This window comes from Mauremys mutica, chromosome 23, assembly GCF_020497125.1.
Source record: "Mauremys mutica isolate MM-2020 ecotype Southern chromosome 23, ASM2049712v1, whole genome shotgun sequence".
NCBI classification, from domain to species: Eukaryota; Metazoa; Chordata; order Testudines; family Geoemydidae; genus Mauremys; species Mauremys mutica.
Window position 1 is genome coordinate 21,437,713 of NC_059094.1, and position 12,701 is coordinate 21,450,413.

A 12,701-nucleotide genomic window follows, 5' to 3' on the forward strand; every position below is an offset into this window, starting at 1 on the left:
CCAGTTACCCGCGTGTTAGCCGCTCCACGCTGAGAGCACCCTGTGGGCGCTGTGCTCACGGTGCCCCGTGGTTGCGCTCGGAGCGGGAAGGCCAGATGCTGGGATACAGCGTCATACAAGCTAATGCACAGCCTCGCTGGCTCTGCTGCTACATGGTATGTAAGTCAGTGCAGTGGCCAGAGTCTGATAAATGTTCGGTGCTACGCAGTATCCCTGCCAGTGTCAGGGGGCCGCATGTTAGATATGCCCGGCGGCCGCCACTTTGTATTGTTGGTGTCACTAGGCATAAATCTAGGTAACTCGGGAGGATGGCTCTGGGCCTATGTGAACCAAAGTACCTCTATGTGAAGCGCTTTTGTTAGCCTCACTAAACTTTTGTAATCTCTTGTGCTATGTGCTGACTACTGGCAGCTGCAAGGCCGGTTGGTACTAGATACAGCCAATATTAGATAAAATAGGCGGAAAGCAGATGCTGTAATCAAGGTTATATGCATGAGAAAATACTCCCCACAGTGGAAAAGTACGGATAAAAAAAAGGGGGGGGTATAAATGCTGGGACCCTGCCTGCGTGTGGGTGTGCAGGATTTGAGATTGCTATTTCTCCCTTGCACCTTATTTGGGCTCAAATAAACTTGGTTTGCTTCTCCACCCTGGTGTGTTAATTAGTGTGACGCACACCGGGCAACGAACCCCGCTGTTGCCCCCTCCGGCCCTTTGGGCCGGCAACAGTATCACTGCCAGGGCAGGGGAGCAGAAGTTCCTGTCTTGCCTTCTTTAATGCTTCTTCATGATGGGGAGGAAAGCTACAGTACAGTGATCCGAAAAGAAAAGAAGGTGAGGTCCTGGGTGTTTGCTACGGAGTATCTAACAGATATGCTGCTCAGAATATAAACTGCCCAGAGTGGAAAGGGCTTGTCTACACAGGGAAATTATTGCAAAATAAGCTAGAGCAGTGATTTTCAACCAAGGGTATGCATACCCACTGTGGGTACACAGAAGTCTTCCAGGCGGCGTGCCTACTTGTCTCCGCAGGGGCGGCTCTAGGGATTTTGCTGCCCCAAGCACAGCAGGCAGGCTGCCTCCGGCGGTTTGCCTGCAGAGGGTCTGCTGGTCCTCCGAAGCCGTGGGACTAGTGGACCCTCTGCAGGCAAGCCGCTGGAGGCAGCCTGCCTGCCTGCCGCCCTCGCAGCACCGGCAGAGCGCCCCCCGCGGCTTGCAGGCATGCACTTGGCGTGCTGGGGCCTGGAGCCACCCCGTGTCTACGTCAGTGTTTCTCAGCCTGGAGGGGGGGGGTGCATCGATAGATTTAGGGGGGCTGCAAGCAAGTACCTGGCACTCTACACCACAGGGAGCCCAGTGAAGCTAAGTTGTATGCTTTAACCCCAGGCAGTGGATCTCAGGCTTCAGACTCCTGAAAGGGATACAGTGGTCAGGAAAGGTTGAGATTAGAATCAATGAGCTACAGTGTGAATTTACAATGCAGTAGCTAGTCCATACTAACTCCCTGTGTGGACATTTATTCTTAGGGCTCTACCAAAATCACATACATGAAAAATATGTCACAGAAGAATTACTTGTGTTTTGCTTACAATACTCCTGCTACTACAGACCAGTATGATGTTTGCTTTTTTTGCAACAGTGTTACACTGTTAACTCATATTAAGCTTGTGATCCACTATGATTCCCAGATCCCTTTCTGCAGTACTCCTTCCTAGGCAGTCATTTCCCATTTTGTATGTGTGCAACTGATTGTTCCTTTCTAAATGAAGTACTTTGCATTTGTCCTTATTGAATTTCATCGTATTTACTTCAGGTCATTTCTCCAGTTTGTCCAGATCATTTTGAATTTTAATCCTATCTTTCAAAGCACTTGCACCCGGGTTGGTATCATTCACAAACTTTATAAGTGTACTCTCTATGCCATTATCTAAATCATTGATGAAGATATTGAACAGAACCAGACCCAGAACCAGTCCCTGCGGGACCCCACTCATTATGTTGGGGAGAGGGATAGCTCAGTGGTTTGAGCATTGGCCTGCTAAACCCAGGGTTGTGAGTTCAGTCCTTGAGGGGGCCATTTGGGGAACTGGGGGTAAAAATCTGGGGATTGGTCCTGCTTTGAGCCGGGGGTTGGACTAGATGACCTCCTGAGGTCCCTTCCAACCCTAATATTCTATGATTCTATGCCCTTCCAGCATAACTGTGAACCACTGATCACTACTCTCTAGGAATGATTTTCCAACCAGTTATGCACCCACCTTATAGTAGCTCCCTCTAGGTTGTATTTCCCTAGTTTATTTATGAGAAGGTCTTGTGAGACAGTATCAAAAGCCTGGCTAAAGTCAAGCTATACCACATCTATCACTTTCCCCCATCCACAAGGCTTGTTACCCTCTCAAAGAAAGCTATCAGGTTGGTTTGACACAATTTGTTCTTGACAAATCCATGTTGACTGTTATTTATCACCTTATCGTCTAGGTGTTTGCAAATTTATTGCTTAATTAATTGCTCCATTATCTTTCCAGGTACAGAAGTTAAGCTGACTGGTCTGTAATTCCCTGGGTTGTCCTTATTTCTCTTTTTATAGATGGGCACTATATTTGCCCTTTTTCTGGGCATGTCCTACTTTCTTATTGTCCCTCCATTAAACTTCACTCTGAACCATTTAGTTACGTTGTTGCATTTAAGACTTAATATTTTACTAACCTTGATTTTTAGGCTTTTGTAGGACATCTTTGGATTAAACTGTGGTTCCTATTTTCTGTAGTCATTTATAAATCATCAATGAACTGAAATGTAAAGAAAACATCAAACAAAAGTAATATTAATGTAGATCATTTTTTAACTAATGGTACAATTAAGGATGCAAAAGTTTTTCAGTAATAATTCAATTTTCACTTACTCATAGTTTTCTCCAGCAGGGCTTAAATTCTCGTAGAATATGTCTACACTGCAGCTGGGAGGTGAGAGTCCCAGCTTGGGTACACGGACTTGAACTAGCTTAGCTCAAGATAGCATACTGAAAATAGTAGTGTGGGCATAGTGAGACATATTCGTATATAAGATAAATGATTTAATTGGCATCACAGAGGCTTTGTGGGATAAGTCTCATGACTAGAATAATGGTATAGAGGGGGACAGCTCATTCGAGGAGGATGTGCTGGGGAAAAAAAGTAGGTGGTGTTGCATTATACATCAAGAAGGCAGATCAGCTGAAAGTCTTTGGGTAAAAATAAAAGGTGGGGGGAAATATGGATGACATCATGGTAGAGGCCAGCTATAGACCACCAAATCAGGAAGAGGAGGTGGATGAGGCATTTCTAGAACAAATAACAAATATCCAAAACACAGGAGCTGGTAGTAATGGGGTTTTTACTCAGACATCTGCTGAAAAAGTAACACAACAAAACACAGCACTTCCAATAAATTCTTAGAATATATTGGGTCAATTTCTTGTTTCAGAAAGTGGAAGAAGTAACCTGTGGGACAGCCATTTTAGACTTGACTCTGGTCAAGGAGGAATTGGTAGCGAATCTGAAGGTGGAGTGCAATTTGGGTCAAAGTAATCATGAAATGATCGATTTAATGATTCTAAGGAAAGGAAGGCGTGAGATCAGGAGAATAAGGACTTCAAAAAAGCAGACTTTAACAAATTTAGAACATTGGTAGGTAAGGTCTCATGGGAATAAAATTTAAGGGATAAAGGAGTTCATGAGAGTTGGCAGTTTCTCTAGAAGACAGTATTAAAGGCATAAATTCAAACTATCTCAGTGTGAAGGAAAGAGAGAATAGTAAGAGGCCAATATAATTCCATCAGGTGCTCTTTAATGACCTGAAAATCAAAAAGGAATCCTACAAAAAGTGGAAACATGGACAAATTGCTAAGGAGGATTACAAAAGCGTAGCACAAGCATGTAGGGAACAAAATCAAAAAGGCTAAAGCACAAAATGAGTTACATCTAGCAATGAACATACAGTAAAAGGCAATTTGAGGAGGTTTGTTAAATACAGGAGTAAAAGAAGGATGGAGGAAAGTGTAGGTTTTCTATTTAGTGGGGAAGGAGATCTAATAACTGATGATATCAAGCAGCCTGAAGTGTTTAATGTCTCTTTTACTTCAGTCTTCAGTGAAAAAGTTAGTGGTGACTAGATACTCAACACGATATTAACAACGAGGAGGAAGGACTGCAAGTCAAAATAGGGAAATAAAAGGTTAAAGGAAATGTAGATAAATTAGATGTATTCTACCATTCTATTCATCCTAGAGTACTTCAGGAACTAGCTGAATCAATTTCAGTCCCATTAGCCTTTATCTCTGAGAACTCGTGGAAGATGGGTGAGGGTTCCAAAGGACTTAAGAAGGGCAAACATAGTACCTATCTTTAAAAATCAGAACAAAGAGGACCTGGAAAATTATAGACCAGTCAGCCTACCTTCAATACCTGGAAAATACTTGCACAAATTATTAAACAATCAATTTATAAGCACCTAGAAGATAATGTGGTTAGAAGGAATAGCCAGCATAAATTTCTCTAGAACAAATCATGCCAAACCAACCTAATTTCCTTCTTTGACAGTGTTACTGGCCTAGTGGATGGGGGAAACAGTAGACCAGATAGATACTGATTTTAGTAAGGCTTTTGACACAGTCCCACATGACATTCTCCTAAGCAAACTAAGGAAATGTGGTCTAGATGGAATAACTACAAGTTGTGTGCACAACTGGTTAAAAAAATCATACTCAAAGTATATTGATGTTTGCTGTCAAACTGGGAAGGCATATCTAGTGGGATCCCGCAGGTGTCGGTCCTGAGTCCAGTACTATTCCATATTTTCATTAATGACTTGGATAATGGAGAGTAGGCTTATAAAATTTGCGAATGACACCAAGCTAGGAAGGGTTGTAAGCACTTTGGAGGACAGGATTAGCATTCAAAATGATCTTGAAAAATTGGGGAATTGCTCTGAATTCAACAAGATAACATTCAATAAAGACAAGTGCAAATTTCTTCACTTAGAAAGGCAAAATCAAATGCAAAACCAGAAAATAGGCAATAACTGGGTAGGTGGTAATATTGCTGAAAAGGATCTGGGGGTTATAGTAGATCACAAATAAATATAAGTCAACAATGTAATGTTGCAAAAAGGCTACTATTCTGGGGTGTATTAACAGATGTCGTATGTAAGACACAGAAGGTAATTATCCCACTCTACTTGGTAGTGGGGAGGCCTCATCTGGAGTACTGTATCCAATTCTGGACATAACACTTTACAAAATATGTGGACAAATTGGAGAGAGACCAGAGAAGAGCAACAAAAATGATAAAAGGTTTACAAGATCAAAAGAAAACTCAGGGGGAGCTTGATAACAGTCTTCAAATATGTTAAGGGCTGTTATAAAGAGGACTATGATCAATTGTTTTCCATGTCCACTGAAGGTAGGACAAGAAGTAATTGGCTTAATCTGCAGCAAAGAAGATTTAGGTTAGATCAGGAAAAATGTTTTTAAATATAAGGACAGTTAAGCTCTGCAATAGGCTTCCAAGGGATACTCTGGAATCGCCATCATTGAAGGCTTTTAAGAACAGGTTGGACAAACACCTGTTAGGCACAGTCTAGGTTTACTTGGTCCTGCCTCAGCGCTGGGGGCTGGACTAGATAACCTCTCAAGGTCCCTTTCAGACAGGGCCAGTGTAACCACTAGGTGAACTAGGCGGCCGCCTAGGGCACCAAGATTTATGGGTGCCAAAAAGCGGTGCCCCACAATTTTTTTTTTTTTACACTATTGTTCCTGGTGGGGGGACGAGCTGCTCGCAGCTGCGTTAGCACCTACCTCTATGGGTGTCCTCTGCAACCGTGGGCCCCACAGCCTTCCTCTGCCGTGCCCCATATCACTGCCTGCCCGTGTCTCCTCTCCCCTCCCCTCCCCCCCACCAGCCCGGATCCGCCTCCTCCCCGAGCCACTGCATCGCTCCCTAGCCCGCTCCCTCCGGCTCTGGCAGTCCTGGATCCCCTGCCACAGCAGCAGCTGCTGCCCAAGGGCTGCCAGCTGCAGATCAGAGTGGGTGACATCAGCCTGCCTGCAGCTGACCCTATTGACAGCAATGCAGTGGTGGGAGTGGGGGCAAGGAAGAGGAGACTGTGGCCACCGGTCCACCTGCGGTGGTGGATCATGGCCCTGCCAGAGGATACAGGGTTAAAGAGCTGCAAAAGTGTAACCATCCTCAGCACGTGCCACCTTCCAAGGCTTCATCCCCATCCATCCCTGCAGCCCTGTGGAGCAGGTAAAAAGAGCCTCATGTTTGGGGAAACTGAGGCAGAGAACAGGGACGTGACTTGCCTAAGGTCACTTGGGGAGTTATTGTCGGCGTCCTGCTTTGAACACAGGAGATCGAGGCTCCTAGTTCTGTGCTGGCTCAGACCATTAGACCAGAGGCCTTCAGGCCCTGAGCTTTGCACCTGCCCACACAAGGTATTAATCTGGGATTCAGGTGCAGCACACTGCAAGTTTTCAGTGAAGAAACATGACTGTCTCGAGCCTTTATGGCTACAAGGAATATCTTCCAAAGGTGATGGGCATCTAGCTGACACAGTTCTGTCTGCCTGAGTCTGCAGCCAGCCTGGGACAACAGCTCTGGGAAATGCGGCATTAACTGTTAAGTCTAAGTACGACACCGTCAGAGCCAGATTTTCATGTAACATGGGTGACCAGTTGCGTGGTGCACAACCACTGCAAGTGTGCGAGCAACTCAGGTTAAGTGCAGCTGAACACAAGGGCAGGCTGCAGCACCCAAGAGATTTTTGTTCTCCCACTGAATGACAGCAGATGCACCAGTAACTTTACTAGGTAGAAGTTTAGTGACCACATTAGGGCCATAGCCTCCCCACTCCCAGCATTGGGCCAACTGCCCTCATCATTCTCCTGTTTGCTTGTATTGTTATTGATGGCAGAAGTGATATGGATTGAGGGGTGTATATAGACCTGCCTTTGCAGGCTCAGTCCTGGCCAAGCATTCGAAATAAATTGCCCTGAGTTTCAGAAGTACTGAGAACCTTAGAGTTCCCACAGACATCGGGGAACTGCAGGTGCGCAGCATCTCTGAAAATCAGGCCCAGAATGACACTGACACCTCTGCCCTGGGCCAGAGCTCTCTGCGTAAGGGGCTTCAGCAGTGATTGGCGTGGGGCAGAGTAAAGCAACTAGGACGGTCATGATGGAGGCTGGAATTCCGTCCTTGCCTTGCACCTGTGGGGAAGACAGGCCTTCAGACACCCCGTCCCGCCTGCATTGCACTTTCCAGCCTGGGAGCAAGCAGGGCCGGCTCTGGCTTTTTTGCCACCCCAAGCAACAACAAAAAAGGGGGGGCGAGCGGCAAAGCGGGGGGTGGGGGAAATACGGCGCGGCCGGAGCGGCAAAGCGGGGGGGGGGAAACGGAGTGGCAAAGCGGGGGGGGGGATGACAAAACAAAAAAACGGCGCGGCTGGAGTGGCAAAGTGGAGGGGGTGGGACGGTGTGGCCAGCAAAGCAGGGAAAAAAAACAAAACAAAAAAACCCTACAGGGTGGCCAGAGCCAGGGTGCAGGGGGACTCCCTGTGCTGCAGACATGCAGCAGAGTGCGTGCCCAGGCTAATGGGGGGAGGGGGAGAGAGAAGGGGGGCAGCCAAAGCTGCAGCGGGGTGCTTGCCCCGCAGCCCCAACCACCGTGCCACCTGCCAGGACTCTGCGCCACTCCCATCAGCTGGGAGGAAAGGACGCAGGCTGCCCTGCCGAGTTTGCTGCAGGGGGCTCCCCTCCTCTGCCCCCTACAGGGAGGCCGGATCAGGGAACAAAAAAAAAAACCACAAAACACTTGCCATGCCGCCCTAGGATTGGGCAGAATGCCGCCCCGTAGAATCTGCCGCCCCAAGCACGAGCTTGCTCGGCTGTTGCCTGGAGCTAGCCCTGGGAGCAAGAAACCATTTCACACCTTGGGGAGCTGAAGCCCAGAATGGGGAAGTAACTTGCCTGAAGTCATCCAGTGAGTTGATGCCAGAGGGGAGAATAGAAGCCAGATCCCAACTCCCAGCTCTGTGCTCTGATCCCCAAAACAGCCCTTTACAGATCCATGCGGGGGTGGGGGCAGGAGGGACTCTAGCCATGTGAAGGAGACCAAGGCCATTTATTTTCATTAAATATGTTGACTAAATAATGAAATTAATAAATTTTCAAGATGAACATGCATTAATTCTAATGAACAATGCCACATTATGCAATATTCATTTTTATAAATTTATAATAAGCGATGCTTCGGAGGGGAGAGGAACGGGGGACACAAGGTGGAAGTTTCGCCTAAGGCGCAAAATATCCTTGCACTGGCCCTGCTTTCAGACATATGTTTCTATAATCTTAAAGGCCTGATCGAAAGCCCATTGAGGTCAATTGAAAAGTTCTAATTGATTTCAGTATTCTTTGGATCAGATCTCAAACGTGGTTTCACAAGACTTAAATGGAATGCTTTCCTCCATTATAAAAAAAAAATCAATCATTCTCATATGAACAAACAAATACATGAACTTTGACACTTGGGATGGAAATAGTGTTCGCTTCAATATGATCATGACCAGGTTTGAATAATAATTTGAATTAATATTAATGAAGTTATACATGACTGAAATATCTCCACCACTGTGGGGAGTAGGCTTCAACTGGAGAGCTCCATGCAGGGGGAACCAAAGAATTATGCACACTCAAATACCTTGAAAAAAACAGTGCTTTGCCCTCAGTTTCTCCATCTGTAAAATGGGGATAATATTTATCTTCTTTGTAAAGTGCTTTGCGGTACACTGATGAAAGGCATTATAAAATCTAGAAATAATTATTAATCATTAGCAGGACTAGGACAACATCCTGGATGTGAAGATAACATCCATATTTTATGTTGGGTCTTTCAACAATTTCTGTTGCATTCTGCCATATTCTGCAAATTCTTAAGTTTTAATGTTAGCTAAATTTCATGTTTGTTTTTCCATTGAAAAGATACTGTCATTACTATGTGACACATTCTTGCAGTAAACTATCTCCAAACAGAAGCAGCAGGATACAAACTCTTTGACAGACTTCTGCACAATTCAGTGAACTGAGATATTAACTTCAAAGCCCAATCGGAACCATTTAAAAAGTAACATTATTGCTACTTATGTATTATTTATACTGTGCAAAAGGAGTGCATTAAGCAGAGGCATTTTCTTTTAAAAATCAGAAAATTAATTGCAAAACACATACATTATTGCAAATATAAGTATTCCCAATTAAAATTTTAAAAGTCAGAAAATGCAAAAGTTAAGATTACTACATGATTGTTAATGGAACATATTGCACATCCTGTATATGGTAAGGTAGTTATTTAGCAATATCAATAAAATAACATACAATTATGTATTTACCTCAGATGCTAAAGTGATAGACACCAAAGAAAAGCCTAAGGTAGATAGATTTAACAAGATACACAAGAATAGTTAATACTTCACCATGTGCAACATGCCTAATGTTAAAAGAAAAATGACTTTTCAATTTCCTAGCTTTTGGGGTTTTTTTGTTCTTGTTTTAACCTTGATGTTGCATTATCAGTTATGGAAATATTGCTCAAAACTGTGAATTTAACTCAGGGAGGCACAGAGGAAAGAGTGTATGGCCTGTTCTAGGGGTGAGTGAGCAGAGCAGTTGCCCTGGGCACCAATTGTCCAGGGGGCTGTATCACCACTTGGCTTTTCCAGTATTTTTTTTGGGGGGGGGTTGCTTTGCTTTTGTTTTTTCGATGCTCCACTGCTTAGGTGGAGAGGGTGCTGAAAACATTTCCCACCCTGGCCAGCAAAACAACTGGGGCTGCTCCCTGGGAGCATGCAGGCACGTGGAATAGTGCTCACTTCTCCCCATCCTCACATAAACCCTTTTATATTTCACAGGTGCTTCGTGGAATGTGGGTTCCACAGATCTAGAGAAGGGGCAGTGGAGGTCCATTCTTTTCAGTATTTTCCCCCTAAAACAAAACAAACAAAAATACATGTTCCTCATCTCTGATGTAGAACCCCCACTAAGGTGCTTTTCAGAGGCAACTGCAGCAAGCGAATCCCTGTCAGCACAGTCCCTCTGCCATGGAGCTATGTGGGAGTGAGGGTGAAAAGAGGCAATGAAGAGGCCTCCACACAAAGATGGCTCCTGTCTCCATCACTTCCTCCTCCCCATCCCCCCCCCCCCAAAAAAAATTGCAGTGATCCATAGATTTTTTTTAGGCTGAACTTGGATGGACTTGATACAGGACTTACTGGGTTAAATTAAAAGTTACTTTGACATCTGTTTCCTTTAGGAACAGGAAAGATAATGGGGATATCTGCTCTATTAGATTTTAAGTCATCTTAATAATTATCTGCTCTATTAGATTTAATAAAAAGATGACAAAATCTAATAGAGCAAATAATTTTTTATTATCAATTTCTCATTTCAGGAGTTCTTAATTACTGCACAAGGGTGCACAGTTCTTTGCATTACCTCCATGAAAGAGCTGATGAAAGTTGATTAACTTAACTACAATTACAAATAGGTATAATTCATGTGACAGTGTCCAGTAATGCCACTGTTTCCCTCAGTGCTCATTCATGTAACATATAGGTAAGGTAACAAACTCTTAGATCTGAAGATCAGTGGGAGCACGCCTGCTGCTGGCATTACTTGCCAATGACATTCGCCGAGAGGGAGAGAAAGCCTGAGGACTTTCACAATTTCTGCTCTGTTTGGATTCTGAGCTCAGCTCGCTTAGAGAATCAGGAGTGTCCGGTCTGCCAATTTTTCTTAGGTCAGTCTTGGAAAGGTCTTGGGCTCTGCTTCCACTTAGGTTGTCTTGTCCTCGGTTGCTGCTCATGGAAGGAGAATCTGTTGGAGACCCTTCACTCTCAACTACTGTAGAACAGTTCCATGGGGAACTGACTCCACGAAGCTTTCGAGCACAGTTAATTGAAATAGGAGAAGTCATATCAGTTTGCAATGAACTTCCAGGTGGCAGGTCTGCCAGGCTTCCCAAGCACAGACCTGAATCAGCAACTAGATTAGAATGCATGCCACTGAGGCAATGTTTCTTTTCATCTTGTTGCTGACTACCATTAATTTCTGTCCCAAATACCTTGCTTAAGCCTTCATTATTATTTGAGCTGGTATTTCGAGGATGACGGTCCAAAGTATTAGACGTTTGCATCTCATTTGACAATTTACTTTCTTTTTCATCATGGATGTGATTGTTGCTATTTTCAGTATGGTTGTTTTTAACAGATTGGAATGCAGAAGATGAATTTAGAACATCATGGCCTGCCATGTAAGTTTGTTTTTCTATTAACATTGTATAACTACTAGGGGCAGAAGGGAGAGTTTTTTGTGGCGTTGCAGATGTTCCCATACAAGGGTGGGGTATTACAGAGTTTTTCTTGGATTTACTTACACAGAAATCATCAAAGTCATCCCTGTTTTTATCAGGCCCACAAAGTCCCTTTTTAATTTTTTTGACCCCTAGATGGACAATTTCTAAGATGTTTAAAAACAATGATACAATTGCTATTGATTGCATAAACAATAGGAACACTGTCTTTTCTGTTGGTCTTGATATAAAACAGTCAACTATGTTTGGACATGGCTCTCTCTGACATTTATAAAGAGGATTGAGCTGAAAACCATAAAGAAGATATTGGCCAATCATAAACGCAACTTCAACTGCAGATCTAGTAAAAATATGTATCACGTAAGTGCAGAGCAAGGAGCCTCTCAGGGGTGCTTTGTTGAGCTTTCTTTGCTCCAGTTGCCGGAGTTCTCGCTCCAGTCTTTTCCGATCTTCAGTCATTTCTAGTTCAATTCCTTCAAGTTCCATTCTTACTTGTGCCTTCTTCTTTTGTCTCTCTTTTTCTAAGGCTCTTAGTCTGTATAAAGCATGGCCCATGTAGACCAAGGAAGGTGAAGATACAAATATAACTTGCAAGACCCAGTATCTTATGAGAGAGATAGGAAAGGCCTGGTCATAGCAAACATTTCTGCAGCCAGGTTGCTCTGTATTGCATATGAATTCTGACTGCTCATCATTCCAGACATCTTCAGCTGCCACACCTAGGACAAGCATTCGAAATATGAAAAGGATAGTTAACCAGACCTTTCCAATAATAGTGGAATGAATGTGGACCTCCTCCAAGATGCCTCCAAGAAAATTCCAGTCTCCCATGGTTACTCTGCCATCTTAGCACTAAAAGCCATGAAAGATAAACATAAGATATTGTCACAGTTGCAGCCCTTCTATACTATATTACACAAAAGCTGACACTGATTCTCTCACATTCAAAACATAGTAACCAAGCTCATAAAGAGCATCACCCTTTCATTAACAGCTGAGATTTTAATATCTCAGGTACAACATTAATACAGTGATGTTTTCTAGCTATTTTTCTTCAAATTAAAAATAAAAATTACCTTAATAGGGACCAAAATCTTACATGGTACTAAGCATCCTCAATTTACATTGAAGTCACATTGAAGTCAATGGAAGTTTAGGTGCTTGGACCTTTGCAGAATTGGGTCCTTACTGAGGTTATTAAAGTGTAGTAAATATGCCTTTAATAATTAGTTAATATCTAAAGTAAGTATAGAAAAAAATCTCAAATCTACATAAATTGTATACTGGGGAATGTTACTT

At 43.7% G+C, this 12,701-nt stretch overlaps 1 protein-coding gene across 1 annotated transcript in view; it reads right to left on the reverse strand.

Moving 5' to 3' along the window:
* Nucleotides 1-9,340: 9,340 nt before the first annotated feature.
* LOC123355544 (rhomboid-related protein 2-like) overlaps nucleotides 9,341-12,701 on the reverse strand; it is a 45,053-nt gene continuing 41,692 nt past the window's right edge. The window contains exon 3 of the mRNA XM_044998140.1: nucleotides 9,341-12,254. Coding sequence (XP_044854075.1) covers nucleotides 10,662-12,233 — 1,572 coding nt within the window. The 5' untranslated portion in view covers nucleotides 12,234-12,254 and the 3' untranslated portion in view covers nucleotides 9,341-10,661. The remainder of the gene's footprint in view (nucleotides 12,255-12,701) is intronic.